Raw genomic sequence first — 19,399 nt, forward strand, 5'->3', positions numbered from 1 at the left:
GGAGAGTTTGTGTGTCTGTAGGAGGGGAAAGTGTGTGCATGTTTGTGGCAGGAGGAGTGTGTGTGTGTGTGTGTGTGTGTGTGTGTGTGTGTATGGGAGAGAGAGTGTGTGTGTAGGAGGGGATGTGTGTGCATGTGGGAAGGAGAGTTTGTGTGGATGTGGGTGTGTGTGTGTGTGGGAGGAGCAATGTGTGTCTGGGGGGAGGGGTCATGTGCATATGTAAGAGGGGCAGTGTGTGTGGGTGAGTGTGGAAGGGACAGTGTGTATGTCTGTGGGTGGAGGAGAGCCTGTGTGTGTGTGTGTGTGTGTGTGTGTGTGTGTGTGTCTGTGTGTGGTAGAGTTGGTGCATGTACGTTTGATGGGGAGTGTGTGTGTATGGGAGGGAGTTCTGTGTGTATGTTGGAGGGGGTGTGTGTGTGTATGTGTGCCTGTGTGGTGGGCGGAGCAGTGTGAGTGTGGGAGAGGGGAAGTTTGTGTGTGAGGGGAGGGGAAATGTGTGTGCGGGAGTGGATGTGTGTGTGCGTGTGTAGGGGGGCAGTGAGTGTGGGGGGGAAGTGTGTGTGGGGGGATTGTGTGTGTGTATGGAAGGGGACATGTGTGTGTGTGGGAGGGGCAGTGTATGTGGATGTGTGTGGGTGTGTGTGGGATGGGATGTGTGTGTATGTGTGGCAAGAAACAGGTGTGTGGGAGGGAGAGTGTGTCTGTGGGTAGGGTAGAGCTGTGTGTGTTTGTGGGAACGGAGTGTATGTGTTTATGTGTGTGTGTTTGTGGGAGGGGAGTGTGTGTTTGTGTTTGTAGGAGGGTGTGTGTGTCTGTTTGTGGGATGGGAGCGTGTGTGTGTTTGTGGGAGGGGTGTGTGTGTGTTAGTTTGTGGGAGTGTGTGTGTGTGTTACTTTATGGGAGGGGAGTGTGTGTGTGTTTGTGGGAAGGGAGTGTGCATGTGTTTCTTTATGGGAGGGGAGTGTGTGTGCTAGTTTGTGGGAGGAGAGAGTGTGTGTGTGCGTGTGTGTGTGTGTGTGTGTGTGTGTGTGTGTGTGTGTGTGTGTGTGTAAGCTGATTTGTGTCTGGGTGATGGATTCGCCCATGTTACCTGGGCACGTGGCCAAGTGGTTAAGGCACTCATCTGGTTACCTCAAGGTTGCTAGTTCGAGCCTCAGCTGTGGCTGTGTGTTTGTGCCCTTGAGCAAGGCACTTAATCACACATTGCTCTAGTCTGTGCGAGGAGTGGCGCCCCACACAGACTTCCAATCAGCGCCTTGTAAGGCATGAAAATGCCCGACGCAGGCCTCTCATGGTCTGAGTCGATGTTCCCTCCCTCCCTACCTGGGCAGAAGCTTTAAATTTCAAATGTTCAAAACCTCTTGCCCGATGTGGCTGGCAGGAAGAGAGCATGGCCTGGATGTTTAGTTGTCTTGATGAAAAATTCTACTTTCTATGCTCCTTGTAAATGTGGTCATTGGTGGGGAGGGCTTTACGGTAAATGGTATCTACCATTTTTATAGACTTTTCCATTCTTGGGCATTGATGTTTCAATTCCAGGCCATAATGCAATCTATGAGGTTCTCCACCGCACGTCTACGTCAGTTTGTCAAGGTTTTAGCTGACATGCTAAATCTACAAAAACATCTAAAAAAAATGGATGTGCTATCTTGTCTTCTTTCCGATGTCACTTGTGTACTGGTCCCTGCACAGATACCCTGATCTGGTAACACCAAGGAATTTAAACTTACTGACCTAACCCACCTTTGATCCCCTAATGTGGACTGGCACATGACCCTTTGTTCTTTTTCCTCCTGGAGTCAATAACCAGGTCTTTGGTTTTATTGACGCTTGGCAGTCTGAGGTACCCACCTGTTCCAAGCAGACTTCACTTACACCAGTACTGAAGAAGGACATGGTAACCTACCTCATTGACAGCCATCCAGTAGCACTCACATCCTCAGTAATGAAGTGCCTTGTGGAGTTGGTGATGAAACATATCAACTCCTGCCTGAGAAGCAAATTGGATCAGCTCCAATTTGCCTACTGTCACAACAGGTCCAAAGTAAATGCCATCTCATTGGCTCTTCATCAACACTGGAATTTCTGGACAGCAAAGATATATAAATCAGGATGCTCTTTATCGACAACAGCTCAGCATTCAATACCGTCACTCCTTCAAAACTAATCAATAAGCTTCAAGACCTTGACCTGAATACATCCTTGTGCAATTGGATCCTCCATTTCCTCTCCCCAGTCAGTTCAGATTGGGAACAACAGTTCATCCATGATCCCCATTTTCACAGGGGCTGTGTGCTTATCCCCCTTCTCTACTCACTTTACACTTGTGACTGTGCGGCTAAGCACAGCTCTAATGCCATATTCAAGTTTGTTGTTGACACTGCTGTCATTGGCTGAATGAAAGGCAGTAATGAATCAGCATTTAGGAGGGACATTGAAAATCTGGCTGAGTGGTATCATAACAACAATCTCTTGCTCAATGTCAGCAAGACCAAGGAGCTGATTATTGACTTCAGGAGAATGAAACTGAGGTCCATGAGCCAATCCTCTTTGGAGGATCAGAGGTGAAGAGGGTCAGCAACCTCGGTGTTATCATTCTGGAGGACCAGACTGTTCTGAGTATGTGCAATTATAAGGAAAGCATGGCAGCACCTCTACTTCCTTAGGAGTTTGTGAATATTCCACATGACATCTAAAACTTCGACAAACTTCTAATAATGTGTAGTGGAGAGTATATTGACTGGCTGCACCACAGTCTGGCACAGAAACACCAGTGCCCATGAATGCAACATCCTTCAAAAAGTATTGGATACGGCCCAGTCCATCACAGGTAAAGTCCTCCCCACCACTGAGCAGATCTGCACAAGGTGTTGTCTCAGGAAAGCAGCATCCATCTTCATACTTCCACATCGCCCGGGCCATGCTCTCTTCTCACTGCTGCCATCGGGAGGAAGGTACGGGAGCCTCAGGACACACAGTACCAGGTTCAGGAACAGTTATTACCTCGCAACCATCAGGCTTTTGAACCAAAGGGGACAACTTCACTGAATTTCACTTGCCCCATTATTGAAATGTTCCCACAATCTTTTGAACTGAATGAGAGGTGTCTTGATAGAGGTGTCAAAGGTTTCAAGGGTACATTTGATGTCAGAGAAATGTATACAATATACATCCCAAAATTCTTTTTCTTTGCAACCATCCATGAAAACAGAGGATACCCCAAAGAATAAATGACAGTTAAATGTTAGAACCCCAAAGCCCCCCTGCTCCCCCCTCCCATGTGTAAGCAGCAGCAAAGCAATGACCCCCCTCCCCCACCAGCAAAAAAAAGCATCGGTGCCCCCGAACCGAGCACTCAAGTTTACAGCAAAGCATCAATAAAGACACAGACTTGCAGTACCTCAAAGACTACTCGTTCACCCAGTAATTCAACATACCACAGGCTCTCTCTCTCCCATAATAAGGGAAAAAGAAGTGTCCCATTTCACAGCAAGAGGGGAGACATAACAAACAACTCACTGATTTACGATGTTAAAAGTCTGTTGTGTCGCTTTTTCCGAGCTCTGTCCAAAGAACTCGGGTCCCTGGGCATACAGTCAGCAGCCAGCTCACTGCTTTCGATCTTCTGTCTCCCATGACGCACCAAATTCCTGCGGAGGCATTGACCTCAAGTCCACCTGGCTCCAGAGCCACGAAATCCCAGAATCCTGAAGGTGCGCTAGTCTTCCAGGCCGTGTCCTTGGTATATCGAATAACAGGCAGTCGTGAGACCCCAAGAGCAGGTCCCATTCCTGCAAAGAACCAATGTCAGAGTGTAACCCCAGGTTAGGGTCGTCAAAAGAACCCTGAAAGGGAAAAATGGAGATATTAAAGATAGAAATAGAGCTGTTTCTGAAGATGCAAACAAAGGTGTCGCTGTTAGGTGCCATCGTCGCCTAAGCTCCACCCCTTTTCGAGATCATAGCAGGCATAGATCCAGTAGATAGCCAGAGACATTTTCTCAGGATAGAAATGCTTCATACAAAGGACATAATTTTAAGGTGATTGGAGTAAAGTATGGGGGGGGGGGGGGGTAATGTCAGAGGTAAACATTTTTAAGCAGGGAGTGGTGAATGTGTGCAACTATGGAGGCAGTTACCTTACGGTCACTTAAGAAACTCTTCGAAAGGCAAAGAGATTATAGAAAAATGGAGGGCTATGTAGGAGTGAAGGGTTAGAATTGATCCTAATATAGGTTAAAAGGTTAGCACAACATCAAGAGCCAAAGGCTGATACTGTGCTGTAATGTTCCATGTTCTATGTTCAATATTTTATATATAACATGTATTGAGACAAACAAGGATGGTTAATGTTTGCATTCTGATGCTAGTGCTCTGTTAGTCATAGAGTCATAGAGTCATAGAGCACTGCAGCACACAAACTGGCCCTCCATCCCATGCAGTCTGTGCTGAACTATTATTCAGCTTGGTCCCATTGACCTGCACCTGGACCATAACCCTCCGTACCCCCCTCATCAATGTACTTATATTAACTTCACTTACATGTTGCAATTGAATGCATATCCATCACTTCCACCCATTTCACACTCTCACCATCCTCTGAGTAAATCAGTTGAGATCGTGATGCAGCCAGATTGAGGTGTCTAGGTAGTAACAATAGAATGCAAGTACATTAAATGCAAATATATAAAGTTCTATGTTTCTGGCACTTATCTAAATATTTGGCAGCTGCTTTGGTGACACTGCCTTATGTGTGAGCCAGTGTAGCAAGAACTCTGCCACTTTGAATCGCCAGTAGCCCATAGTAGGCACAATAACTCAGAGATTATTGGCAGTCACTAGTTTAAAAGGGTTCTGTGTCTCAGAGATGTTCAAAATCGCAAACAATTTGTAAGGCAGGAATGAACAAAAGCAGTTTACTTGCCTAAGCTTACTTGCTCTGCGCCAGTCCAGTTGACAGTGCAGAAACATATTAGTACGTTTTTGGTACTTGCATACAAATCCAATTAAGAGCGAGGAAAAGAAGGGTGCCAGCAACACGCATGTTGGTGAGCGGGCAGTGTGGCACCGTGACACCCAGCAGGCACCTCTGTGTCCAGTTTGACTAGAGTCCGAGAGTCATATAGAATTACAGTCCATAAACATGTCCTTCGGCCCATCCAGTCAGTGACTTGTACTTAGATCTACACCTCCAAACCCCTCCCATATCCTTGGAGCCTCTTTTTGTCCAATACCATTCACAGGGCTACAGCTGGATCCCATCTACTGTATCTTCTAAAGCAATTGATTCTTTATGTTTAATACTTTGATAAAATACTTAGTTTTATACATCTTAACTATTTTGGGGAAGCTGTCTTCTATTGAGTAATTCTTTGCTGTACTTGATAGGTCCTATGATATTGAAGCTACATTCCCAATGGACTCTATGCTCACAATAGCAATCTATGACTTTGACACGATTGGAAGAGATGATTTGATTGGACAAACGAAGATCGATCTGGAGAACCGCTTTTATAGCAAGCACAGAGCTACCTGTGGATTACCCCGCAGATACGAAATGTAAGAATGGTGAAGTCTAAGTTACTCTTACACTACAATTTTACACTACACCACAAGCAAGGGTAATCTCGGTGTAAGTAATTTTTATCAACTTCTGATTCATGGGAATACCAAGGAAATTCACCTTTCAAGCCCCATTCCACGTTCATCCAGGCAGCTGGAACATAGAACATAGAAGAACAGTACAGGAGAGGAAATGGCCCTTCAGCCACAATGTTGGGCCAAACCAGCTAAAAAGCAAATCAAAAGACCCAAAAATTAATCCCTTCTACCTATATAATGTCCATATCCCTCCATCTTCCCGACTGTATAAATGCATTAGGACATTCAGAGATCAAGGAGGAGGAGGTTTTTGGTCTTCTAATAAGTATTAAGGTGGATAAGCCCCCAGGGTCTTATGGGACTCCAGGTTATTGAAGGAGGCAAGATGCAAAATTGATCAATACCTTTGTGTCCTCTCTAGGCACAGGCAAGATCCTAGAGACATTTAGATAGGCACATGGATATAAGGTGGATGGAGGGATATGGGCATGTGCAGGTTGGATGGATTAGTGTTTGGGTTTTCTGATTTACTTTTCAGCTGGTTTGGTACAACACTGTGGACCAAATAGACCATTCTTGTGCCTACCCTTCTATGTTCTTTACTATCATGTGCCTATCCAAATGTCTCTTAAAATCCTTTAATGTTTTTGCTCTACAACCATACTAGGCAGGTGTATTCCAGGCATCCATCATGCTCTGAGTAAAAAAAAAACTTACCTCTCACATCCTTGTGGAACATACAGCCTCTCACCTTCAATGGATGCTTTCTGGTATTAGACATTTCAACTCTGGGAAACAGATAGTCTCTGTCCACTCCATCTATCTCCCCTCAGCTTCCACTGCTCCAGAGAAAAGAAAACAAGTTTATCCAGCCTTTCATGATAGCACATGCCCTCAAAACCAGGCAGCATCCTGGTAAACCTCTTCTGCACCCTCTCCAAAGCATCAACATCCTTCCTATAGTGGGGCCACCAGAATTGTATGCAACACTCCTGAAATGGCCTAACCTGAGTTTTACAAAATTGCAACATAACTTCTTGATTTTTGAACTCAGTGCATCAACTAATAAAAACAAGCATTCCGTAAGACTTCTTAACTACCCTATTCACCTGTATAGCCACTTTTAAGGAGCTATGAACTTGGACCCCAAGATCTCTCTGTTTAGCAACACTGTTTAGGGTCTTGTTCCCTTGCATTTTCCCTACCAGGGTGCAACACCTCATATTTATCTGGGGTAACCTCCATCTGCCGTTTCTCTGACCATATTTGCAACTGATCTATATGGTACTGTATTCTTTGCCAGTGTTCTGCACTCTCCACAATTCCACCAATCTTTGTATCATCAGTAAACTTACTGACACACCCACCTACAGAAAGGCAGGGAAATTGCTGTTCATTTTTGCTGAGCTCTGTTACATTGTACAACAGCTCTGCTTGATTCAATATAGAAACATAGAAACATAGAAAACCTACAGCACAATACAGGCCCTTCGGCCCACAAATTTGTGCTGACATGACCCTACCTTAGTGTTGCGTATGTGGTCTATTTACACAACTATGTTATTAATAAAAACGCTGGAGACGGGAACTAAGTTTCATGGTTCTTTACTGGTAGAGTCCGAACTTGACACACACATACAGATCAATACGTGCCTAATAGTGCATGCAACGACGTGTTACTAAAACGTAAAGGAGTCCCTTATTATAATGTAGGCTATACAGTACACTCCCCCCCCTTTTATTTTAATAGTGTATCAATTGCTTTTTTTAACTGGGGCGCTATGCTGAACAAATATGTTTACCCTTAACATACAAATGCCTACCATTTGTTTACAAATTATAACAAAGTAACTTAATAATATCAAATTATAACAAGCCTTTTTTTTTCCTTTCTTTTTACTTTTGGTCTAAGACTTATTTAGAACTCAAGTCTCTCGGGAGGTCTTCGCTGCCTCTTCAAGTAACGTCTGTCCTGAAACATTTGCTTTGGGGAATGAGACCTCAGGTGGGTCCTCAGCACTGATGACAGGCTTATCCATGGAGGAGGCTGATGTGGTCACATCAGGAGTGTTTGCTTCTATGTCCAGGGAGTCTGGGCAAGGTGTTGTTGTGTTCTTCACCTGAGTAATCAGGATTTGATCCACATGACGTGCTTCTATGTCATGAGAATCCAGGCAAGATGTTGTTTTTTTCACCCGAGCATCCAGGATTTGGTCCACATGTCGTCTCCACACGTTCTCTCCTACCTGTACACTATACGTCAGTGGCCTGTCTATGGCGGAAATTATACCCGGCTGCCACTTTTTAGTCCGGTAATCACATGCAAGAACTGACTCTCCCACACTGAAGCTCCGTGTTCACTTAGCATTCTAGTGTTTGAACTGTCTGTTCTCCACATCACGCCGTACATTTCGTTTGAGAAGATCCATGCGGGACCTCAGGTTCCTGTTCAAAAACATCATCACTGGAGTCTGGTTAGTGGTTGCATGTACTGCATTACGATAGGCAAGGAGGAAGCCGTCCATCTTGTGTTGTAGTGGTTGATTTTCGCTGTCCCTTGTCTTAAGGGCTTTCGTGTATGTCTACAAATCTTTCTGCCAAGCCGTTTGTGGATGGATAGTAACGAGCCGATGTAAAGTGCTTGATTCCATTGTTCTTCACAAAACATTGGAATTCTTCAAAGAGAAATTAACTATATAACCATATAACAATTACAGGACGGAAACAGGACATCTCAGCCCTTCTAGTCCATACTGAACGCTTACTCTCACCTAGTCCCACCGACCTGCATTCAGTCCATAACCCTCCATTCCTTTCCTGTCCATATAGCTATCAAATTTTACTTAAATTACAATATTGAACCTGCCTCTACCACTTCTGCTGGAAGCTCGTTCCACACAGCTACCACTCTCTGAGTAAAGAAGTTCCCCATGTTACCCCTAAACTTTTGCCCCCTAACTCTCAACTCATGTCCTCTTGTTTGAATCTCCCCTACTCTCAATGGAAGAAGCCTATCCACGTCAACTCTATCTATCCCCCTCATAATTTTAAACACCTCTATTAAGTCCCCCTCAACCTTCTACGCTCCAAAGAATAAAGACCCAACTTGTTCAACCTTTCTCTGTAACTTAGGTGCTGAAATCCAGGTAACATTCTAGTAAATCTTTTCTGTACTCTCTCTATTTTGTTGACATCTTTCCTATAATTCGGTGACCAGAACTGTACACAATACTCCAAATTTGGCCTTACACAATTTCAACATTACATCCCAACTCCTATACTCAATGCTCTGATTTATAAGGGCCAGCATACCAAAAGCTTTCTTCACCACCCTATCCACATGAGATTCCACCTTCAGGGAACTATGTACCATTATTTCTAGAACCCTCTGCTCTTCTGCATTCTTCAATGCCCTACCATTTACCATGTATGTCCTATTTTGATTCCTCCTACCAAAATGTAGCACTTCACATTTATCAGCATTAAACTCCATCTGCCATCTTTCGGTCCACTCTTCTAACTGGCCTAAATCTCTCTGCAAGTTTTGAAAACCTTCCTCAGTATCCATAACGCCACCTATCTTAGTATCATCTGCATACTTACTCATCCAATTTACTACCCCATCATCCAGATCATTAATGTATATGACAAACAACATTGGACCCAGTACAGATCCTTGAGGAACACCACTAGTCACCGGCCTCCAATTTGACAAACAGTTTTACTACTTTTTTTTTACTACTTTGATATTAATACCTAATGATTGAACCGTCCTAACTAACCTTCCATGTGGAACCTTGTCAAAGGCCTTACTGAAGTCCATATAGACAACATCCACCACTTTACCCTCATGAAATTTCCTAGTAACCTCTTCAAAAAATTCAATAAGATTTGTCAAACATGATCTTCCACGTACAAATCCATGTTGACTGTTCCTAATCAGACCCTGTCTATCCAGATGATTATATATACCATCTCTAAGAATACTTTCCATTAATTTACCCACCACTGATGTCAAACTCACAGGCCGATAATTGCTAGGTTTATGTTTAGAACCCTTTTTAAACAATGGAACAACATGAGCAATACGCCAATCCTCCGGCACCATCCCTGTTTCTAATGACATTTGAAATATTTCTGGCAGAGCCCCTGCTATTTCTACATTAATTTCCCTCAAGGTGTATCCTGTCAAGACCCAGAGACTTATCCACTTTTATATTCCTTAAGAGTGCCAGTACTTCCTCTTCTTTAATCATCATAGTTTCCATAACTTCCCTACCTGTTTCCCTTGCCTTACACAATTCAATATCCTTCTCTTTAGTGAATACTGAAGAAAAGAAATTCTTCAAAATCTCTCCCCCATCTCTTTTGGTTCCACACATAGCTGTCCACTCTGATTCTCCAAGGGACCAATTTTATCCCTTACTATCCCTTCGTTATTAATATAAATGTAGAAACACTTTGGATTTATTTTCACCTTACTTGCCAAAGCAACCTCGTATCTTCTTTTAGCTTTTCTAATTTCTTTCTTAACATTCTTTTTACATTTTTTATATTCCTCGAGCACTTCACTTACTCCATGCTGCCTATATTTATTGTAGATACCTCTCTTTTTCCAAACCAAGTTTCCAATATCCCTTGAAAACCGTGGCCCCCTCAAACACTTAACCTTTCCCTTCAACCTAACAGGAACATAAAGATTCTGTACCACAAAATTTCACCTTTAAATGACTTTCATTTCTCTATTACGTTCTTCCCATAAAACAATTTGTCCTAATCCACTCCTTCTAAATCCTTCAGCATCTCCTCAAAGTTAGCATTTCTCCAATCAAAAATCTCAACCCTGAGTCCAAACCTATCCTTCTCCATAATTATATTGAAACTAATGGCATTGTGATCACTGGACCCGAAGTGCTCCCCAACACATACCTCCGTCACCTGACCTATCTCATTCCCTAACGGGAGATCCAACACTGCCCCTTCTCCAGTTGGAACCTCTATGTATTGCTGCAAAATCTATCCTGCACATATTTTACAAACTCCAAACCATCCAGCCCTTTTACTGTATGGGCTTCCCAGTCTATGTGTGGAAAATTAAAATCTCCCATAATCACAGCCTTGTGCTTACTACAAATATCTGCTATCTCCTTAAAAATATGCTCGTCCACTTCTCGCTCCCCATTAGGTGGTCTATAATACACCCCTATAAGTGTTACTACACCTTTCCCATTCCTCAATTTCACCCAAATAGTCTCCCTAGACGAGCCCTCTAATCTATCCTGCCAGAGCACCACTGTAATATTTTCTCTGACAAGCAATGCAACACCTTCCCCTCTTGTCCCTCCAATTCTATCACACCTGAAGCAACGAAATCCAGGAATATTTAGTTGCCAATCACACCCCTCCTGCAACCATGTTTCACTAATAGCTACAACATCATACTTCCAGGTATCAATCCATGCTCTAAGCTCATCCACCTTCCTTACAATGCTCCTCGCATTAAAATAAAAGCATTTAAGAAATTTTCCACCTCTTACTCTCTGTTTATCAATAACGGTGCAAACAACTTTAATATTTTCTTTTTCTTCCTTCCCCCTTACATCTGTTCCTACACTCTGGTTCCCCTCCCCCCTTGTATCTCGTTTAAATCCACTGGAGCCTCTCTAGCAAACCTACCTACAAGAATATTTGTCCCCCTCCAGTTCAGATGTAAACCGTCCTGCCGGAACAGGTCCCACCTTCCCTGGAAAACTGCCCAATTATCTATAAATCTGAAGCCCTCCCTCCTGCACCATGTCTTCAGCCATGTGTTGATCTGTGCTATCTTACTATTTCTAAACCCGCCTGCACGTGGCACTGGTAGCAATCCTGAGAATGCTATCCTGGAGGTCCTGTCCTTTAACTTGGCGCCTAACTCCCGAAACTCACCTTTCAGGACCTCCTCACTCTTCCTACCCACGTCATTGGTCCCTACATGGAGCATGACATCTGGCTGCTCACTCTCCCTCTTGAGAATACTGAGAACTCGATCCGAGATATTGTGGACCTTGGCAACAGACCATCCGGGATTCTCGATCTCTTCCACAGAACCTCTTATCTGTCCCCCTTACTATCGAATCTCCTATCACTACTGCTCTCCTCTTTTCCCTCCTTCCCTTTTGAGCTGAGGGTCCCGTCTCAGTGCCAGGGACGCAACCACTGCAACTTGTCCCTGGTAGGTGGTCCCCACCAACAGTATCCAAAACGTCCATTGTCTGTGCAGATTTGCTCTGGTATGCCATTCCTGGCGAACATGGTCCTCAGCACTGTAATGGTCTTTTCCGATGTGGTTGTCTTCATCTTGATGACCTCTGGTCATTTGGAATGTGCATCAATGGTGATTAAAAGGATAGAGTCCATGAATGGTGCAGCAAAGTCGATGTGCACTCGTTGCCATGGTGATGAGGGCCACTCCCATGGATGGAGAGGGGCTTGTGGTGATGTGTTCTGGATCTTTTGACATCCAAAGCAGTTCTTGGTCAAGTCCTCAATCTGTTTATCAATTCCTGGCCACCACACACAGGCACGAGGAAGACCTTTCATCTTCACGGTACCCAGGAGCCCCTCGCGCAGTTCATCCAGCACTCTGGTGCGTAGCTTGGGAGAAATCACAACTCGTGAGCCACACATTAGTGTTCCTCGACACACTGATGACTGCTCCCTCCTCGTTGAGAAGGCTGGAAACAGTGTGTTACCCCGTGCTGGCCATCCCTTTACCGTGATGTCATACACTTTTGACAACGTAGGGTCATTGCGTTTTTCCCTTTCAATGAGGCTGTTTGTTACTGTTAATTGTTCAACCATTGTGTGAAAGACCTCTGCTGAATCCATTTGTGTTGTTATCCTGGAAGTCAGCAGTGGTAAACGTGACAACCCATCTGCGTTGCCATGTTGCTTGGTCCCCTTGTGTTCAGTGTCATACCTGTGACCTCCTAAGAACAGCGACCATCGCTGCAGCCTTTGTGCTGTCATCACTGGAACGCCTTTTCTTGGATTGAAGATTGACACAAGAGGCTGATGGTCAGTCAACAGGGTAAACTTTTGTCCATACAGGTAGTGACTGAATTTCTTGACTCCCCACACGAGGCTTAGGGCCTCTCTGTCAGTCTGTACATAGTTGCGTTCAGCTGAAGTTAGCATTCTTGAGGCAAAGGCTATTGGTCTTTCTGAGCCATCTGGAAACTTGTGCAATAACACAGCTCCTATCCCATGGGGTGAGGCATCACAAGCTAGTCGGATTGGTAAGGAGGGGTCAAAGTGCACGAGCACCCCTTCCGAAGTTATGAGTGTTTTAGTTTCTTGAAATGCTTTCTCTCAGCTCTCAGTCCACTTCCATTGTGTCCCTCTCTGTAATAGTACATTTAGTAGGTTAGGAGTGTGGATAGGTTAGGCAAGAACTTGTGGTAATAGTTCACTAGTCCAAGATATGCTCTCAGCTGAGACACAGTTTCAGGTGGTGGTGCCTTAAGCACTGCTTCTATCTTGCCTTGAGACATGTCTAAGCCATCCTTGTTGATCACACGCCCACAGTATGAGATTTCCTTTTTGAAAAATTCACATTTCTGTCGATTAGCTGTGAGCCCATATTCTCGTAACCTGGTGAGCACTTGTTCAAGGTTAGAAAGATGTTTGTCATCATCTTTGCCGGTGACAATTATGTCATCCAGGTAACACTGAGTCCCTGGAATCCCCTGCAGGACCTGGTCCATTGCCTTTTGCCAGATTGCAGGAGCTGATGCTATTGCAAACACCAACCTGTTGTACTGGGAGGGTCCTTTGTGTGTATTTATTGTCAGGTATTTCTTGGTTGCTTCATCGATTTCCATTTGGAGATAAGCCTGGGCCAAATTGATTTTTGTGAAATGTTCCCCTCCTGACAGGGAAGCAAAGATGTCCTCAATACGAGGTAGAGGATACTGTACTGTGCGGAAAACTGGGTTAACAGTCACTTTAAAGTCACCACATATGCGCACCTTGCCTGGTTTTCCTGGTTTTGTGCTGGAGGTTTTCTTCATCACTGGAACAATAGGCGTGGCCCATTCACTCCAATCCACCTTCGACAGGACCCCAGCCTGCTCCAGATTTTTCAGCTCTGCCTCTACTGTAGGACAGATTGCATATGGCACTGGTCTGGCTTTGTGAAATTTTGGATGTGCATTTTCCTCAATCTCAATCTTCACCTTCATGCATTGAAGTGTTCCTATTCCTTTCATGAACACTTCCTCAGAGTCAGCAAGTACTTGCGACAGTTGCTCAGCTGTAGCCTTGCTGCCCTCCTTTGCTGGCACATCTAGTGCCTTGATGGTGTGCCAATCCAACTGAATTTTTCTGAGCCATTCACGTCCCAGCAATGGTGGTCCTCCATTTTTCAGTACATAAAGGTTCAGCTGCTGTGTTTTGTCTCTGTAGGTCACTATCATTTTAATTTTATCTTTGGGACGCACTTTCTGTCCTGTGTAATTCTTTAGCAGTAGTTTAGTTCGTTTCAGAGGTATGTGCAAAAACAGTCATTTGTAGTCGCGTACAGAGATCACTGTTAAGGCTGAGCCTGTGTCCAACTCCATTTTCAGTCTCACTTGTGGAGTGATCCCTATTATTCTTTGATCATCTGTCTCTTTCACACTGTGAAGTTGCAGACAAGACAATTCACTTTCGTCTGAGTCATTTTCATCAGAACTGCTTTCTTTCATTTTGTGTACATTGTTGTATTTTCCTTTCTGGGGTTTCTTGTTTCTCTGTATTTTGTCCTTTTTCTGCTCTTTTCTGCCAGTGTGGCCCTGTTTGCCACAGTTTCTGCATTCTTTGTCTTTAAACCAACAGTCCTCAGGGTCATGTGACATGTTCTCACAACGGTAATATTTTTTTCCTTCATTTCTGTTGAGTGACATTTTATTTGTAGCATATTCCAGAGATTTTTGTTGTATCTCTGAAGCACCCCTTTCTGCTGTTTCCAATGATATTGCAATGTTCAGCGCCTTCTCTAATGCAAGGTCTTTTTCACACAGGAGCTTCTTCAGTGTGGTTTCACAGTGCATGCCACACACTAACCTGTCCCGCAATACGTCCGATAGACCAGCTCCAAATTGACAATGTTCTGATAATTTGCACAATTCAGCACAATATTCAGAAATGCTTTCATTTTTGCTCTGATTCCATTTGTGAAATTCAGCAATGACCAGTGGTTTGGGATTTAAATACGGTTGGAGAGTGTCTACTATCTGCTTGAATGTTTTGTCAGCTGGCTTTTCAGGGGTTAACAAGCTCCGTAGCAGCCTGTATGTTTTTGCTCCCATAACACTGAGTAAGGCACTGGCTTTCTTTTCATCATTAACACCGTTAGCCTCACAATATAACTCCACTCTTTCAATGTAAGTTACCCAGTTTTCAATGCCACTATCAAATGCTGTAATGGTTCCAATCATCGCCATCTTTGTTATGTTAATTTAGTCCCATTTTCCCTTGTTTTCTTTTTAGGTAGCTCCTTGCAGTCACAGCATGTTCCACTTGACTCATGTGACCTTTTTGCTAGCGCCACTGTCTAGATGCGTGTGTCGCTCCTTTTCATCTCCCTTCTCTCTCTTCTCCTCCGAGTGTCGTTATCAACTAAAGCATGGCGTTCTGATAAGATGCAGGTTCATAATTCTCATCGCCAATTTGTTGTGTATGTGGCCTGTTTACACAACTATCTTATTAATAAAAACACTGGAGACGGGAACTAAGTTTCATGGTTCTTTACTGGTAAAGTCCATACTTGACACACACATACAGATCAATACATGCCGAAAAGCACATGCAATGACGTGTTACTAAAACATAAAGTCGTCCCTTATTATAATGTAGGCTATACGGTACACCTAGAAATTACTAGGGTTACCCATAGCCCTCTATTTTTCTAAGCTCCATGTATCTATCCAAAAGTCTCTTAAAAGACCCTATATAAGGGGAAGGATGGAGGATTTGTATTATTAGAAAATGTGCATCTCGGTGTTGTTGGAGATCTGTCATTACTATATACAATATATTACTAAGACGGAGTAAAGTGCATGAAACCGGGTGTGTCTTACCTGTTATGAAATTAGTACTGCAATCACTTGAGTCGAATGTGAAGTTCTTTACAGGGGTTGTTTATTGCTGGGTTCTCAGTGGATTGTAGAGGCTGATCCGAGATCCATATATCCAGGATGTTATGGTAGATTCCCTGAATGGAGAATGCTTGTGAATGAATTTGTTTAACATAGACAGCCATCACACATTCCTTGACAGATCAGGGTCAGTGTGCAGTGACATGGAATGCAAGACGACTGGAGACCCTTCACTGCCTTTGTGATGTTGTATCATCTTCTGCCAGCTGAGGTCTTGGCGGTATCGTTCTTTGTCTGGAGCCTTCCCTTTGACCTTGCCATCATGGGTGTCTCTACCAGAGCGAGGCCCCAGATGGCACTGATCTCAGAATCTCAGGAACACACAAGCCTCTCCACCAAAACAGAGTGACAATCTTCAGACAGCCACAAGCACCTGCACAACCAAAAACAAGAGAATATCTGCGGGTGCTGGAAATCCAAGCAACACACACAAAATGCTGGTGGAACTCAGCAGGCCAGGAAGCATCTATGGACCGGGCCCCAACCCAAAACGTCCACTGTATTCTTTTCCATAGATGTTGCTTGGCCTGCTGAGTTCCTTAATTTCTCAATCTGCTTGGGGAAAAGTGTTGCATTTAGTTGTGAAATGAAGGTGGGTCTGCCAACAATTTTCCTAAATGTACACAAGAAGTTTACAAAATGCAGAGGGAACTCAGCACATCATAGAGTCATAGAAAAGTACAGCACAGAAGCATGCCCTTCAACCCATCTAGTCCATGCCAAACTATTTAAATTGCCTACACCCATCGACCTGCACTGGGACCATATCCCTCCATGTACCTATACAAACTTCTCTTAAGCATTAAAATCGAGCTCACATTTTCCACTTGCCCTGGAAGCTCATTTCACACCCTCACATCCCTCTGAGTGAAGAAGATTCCTCTCATGTTCCCCTTAAATTTCTCACCTTTCACTCTCTACCCATGACCTCTGGTTGTAGTCCCACCCAACCCCAGTGGTAAAAGCCTGATTGCATTTAGCCTACCTATATCCTTCGTCGTAACTTCATTGAACATGTGATTAGGAAAGAGGAGTTAGAATGCACGGTAATTATGGGAAAGATTGAAGGGAAGAAAGCAAGAGGAAGACAAAGACAAATGATGATAGAGACAACAGCCAGAGAACTGGAAATGAATACCAATGAATTGATCCACTTGACTCGAAACAGGAGTGTGTGGGCCATGGCAGTCAAAGCTCAAACTGGGCATGGCATCTGATGATGATGATGATACCCTTCATAATTTTGTACACCTCTATCAAATCTCCCCTCAATCTTCTACATTCCAAGGAATATAGTCCTAACCTGTTCAATCATCTCTTATAACATAGATCCTCCAGTCCTAGCAACATCCTTTTAAATTTTTGCTGTACACTTTCAACCTTATTTGCATCTTTCCTGCAGGTAGGTGACCAAAACTGCACACAATACTCCAAATTAGGTTTCACCAACATCTTATAGAACTTCAACATAACATCCCACTTTGATTTATGAAGGGCAATGTGCCAAAAGATTTCTTGATGACCCTAACAACCTGTGACACCACTTGCAATGAATTATGGACCTGTATTCCCTGATACCTTTTTCTATAATATTCCATAGATGTCTGGCAGCATCTACAGAAAGGAATAAAGAGTGGTCATTTTGGACTGAGTGCTTCAACAGGGCTGGAAAGGAAGGAATAAGAAGCCAGAGTAAGAAGGTGGGGTACAAGTTACAAGGTGATAGTTAAAGCAGGTGAGGTGAGTGGGGGAAGGAGTGAAACAACAAGCTGGGAGATGATAGGTGGAAAAGGCAGCAGGCTGAAGAAGACAGAATTTGATTGGAGAGGAGAGTGGAACATGGAAGACTGGGAAGGAGGAGGGGCACCAGAGAGAGGTCATGAGCAGTTAAGGAGAAGAGAAGAGATGAGACGGGAGCCAGAACTAAGAATGGAAGAAGGGAGACTGGGGGGGGTGGAATTACTGGAAGTAAGAGAATCAATCTTCATGCCATCAGGTTGGAGGCTACCCAAATCGAATATGAGGTGTTTCTTCTCCAACCTGAGTGGCCTCATTGTGGCAGTATAGGAGGCCATGGACTGAAGGTCAAGGTAGGAATGGGGAATTGGGCCTAAAGTGATTGGCTTTCATGAGATCCTCCTTAATACAGACGGAGTGAAGGTGCTCCTTGTGGAAGTGTTACATGTTTTCCCCACCCTAGGTTCCTAAATCAAAGGAGGAAGAGAGAGATTAAGAACACATCAGAAATTGCCCCTAGGATCCTAACTGGTTTATGAAACATCAACAGTATTCTGGGAGATTCAGCATCTAGTGTATTTTACACACTACCTAAATGCTTATCATGTGTCTCTTGACCATAATTTATGACAGAATCTGTTTTCAATTCCAGAGAAGGTTACAATGCCTGGCGTGATGCCATGAAACCAACAGAGATCCTGACCAGAATGTGCAGGGAAAATGGATTCCAAGGACCTTTCTTCAAAACGGGAGAGATTGAAGTGCAAGGGAAAGTTTTTCAGGGCAAAACGACCTTTCTGGAGGATGGTGATTATCAATATATATGTTATTGAAATCATGGAAATAGGATCAAAATAGCATCTGTAAATATGGCACATTTTTTCCATACCAGTGTTATTTTCAATATTTTTAATTCTGGTATAATGACAATGTTCTGCACATGTTCAACAGGGCAGGCAGTATCTGTGGAAAAGAAGCTTGGTATTTCTATGTCAGATATCTGGCATTGCTTCTGAACCTGGACATCCTGCATCTCATGGTTTTCTGACATCCAAAGCAGTCTCACCAAATTCACTGGAAACAGATTCTAACATGTGCATTTTGCTCTTAGTAGACTGGTACAGGATACAGTAGACATCAGTTCTGTATGTAAAGCATTAGCTCATTGCAATTTCTCTTGAGTTTGGGTCAGAAAGCTGTGTGTTTTCTTCTCACTCTAGTGACTGGACATTAAATCTCAGCTCGTTGTCCAGTGTAATCAGAGGGTGTTTTGTAAGGACAGAGGTTCCTGTCATTTGGATGAGTTGTTATATTAAAGAATTTCTCCCAAATGGACATGAAAGATACAAAGATATTAATTGAAGAGGTCTTTCTGGTACTCTTGATAATATGCACTCAGTGATGGCTTTATTAGGTACAGTTATGTACATAGTCCAACCTGCGAGTGGCCACTAAGTGTATGTTCATGGTCTTCTGCTGCTGTCACCCATCTACTTCAAGGTTTGATGTGCTGTGCATTCAGAGATGCTCTTCTACACACCACTGTAGTAGCATGTGCTTATCTAAGTTACTGTTGCTTTCCTGTCAGCTTGATAGATTCTGTCCAGGTTTTGCAGGCCTCTTTCATTAACGTTGTTTTTGCATACAGAATGCCGCTCTCTGGATGTGTTTTGTTTTTCACACCATTCTCTGTGAACTCTAAAGAGACTAATGTGAGAAAAATCCAGAAGATGAGTAATTTCTTAGATACTCAAACCACCCTGTCTGACACCAACAATCATCCCATGATTAATGTCACTTAGATCACATCTTCTCATCAATCTGATGTTTGGTCTGAACAACTGAACCAATTGACCATGTCTGTATGCTTTTATGTGCTGA

General features: G+C 43.6%; 1 protein-coding gene across 1 annotated transcript in view; it reads left to right on the forward strand.

Annotated features, from left to right (window-relative positions):
- fer1l6 (fer-1 like family member 6) overlaps positions 1–19,399 on the forward strand; it is a 311,731-nt gene that overhangs the window by 256,366 nt on the left and 35,966 nt on the right. Inside the window, exons 33-34 of the mRNA XM_072267285.1 lie at positions 5,388–5,558; positions 18,171–18,325. Coding sequence (XP_072123386.1) covers positions 5,388–5,558; positions 18,171–18,325 — 326 coding nt within the window. The remainder of the gene's footprint in view (positions 1–5,387; positions 5,559–18,170; positions 18,326–19,399) is intronic.

This window comes from Mobula birostris, chromosome 9, assembly GCF_030028105.1.
Source record: "Mobula birostris isolate sMobBir1 chromosome 9, sMobBir1.hap1, whole genome shotgun sequence".
Taxonomy (NCBI): Eukaryota; Metazoa; Chordata; class Chondrichthyes; order Myliobatiformes; family Myliobatidae; genus Mobula; species Mobula birostris.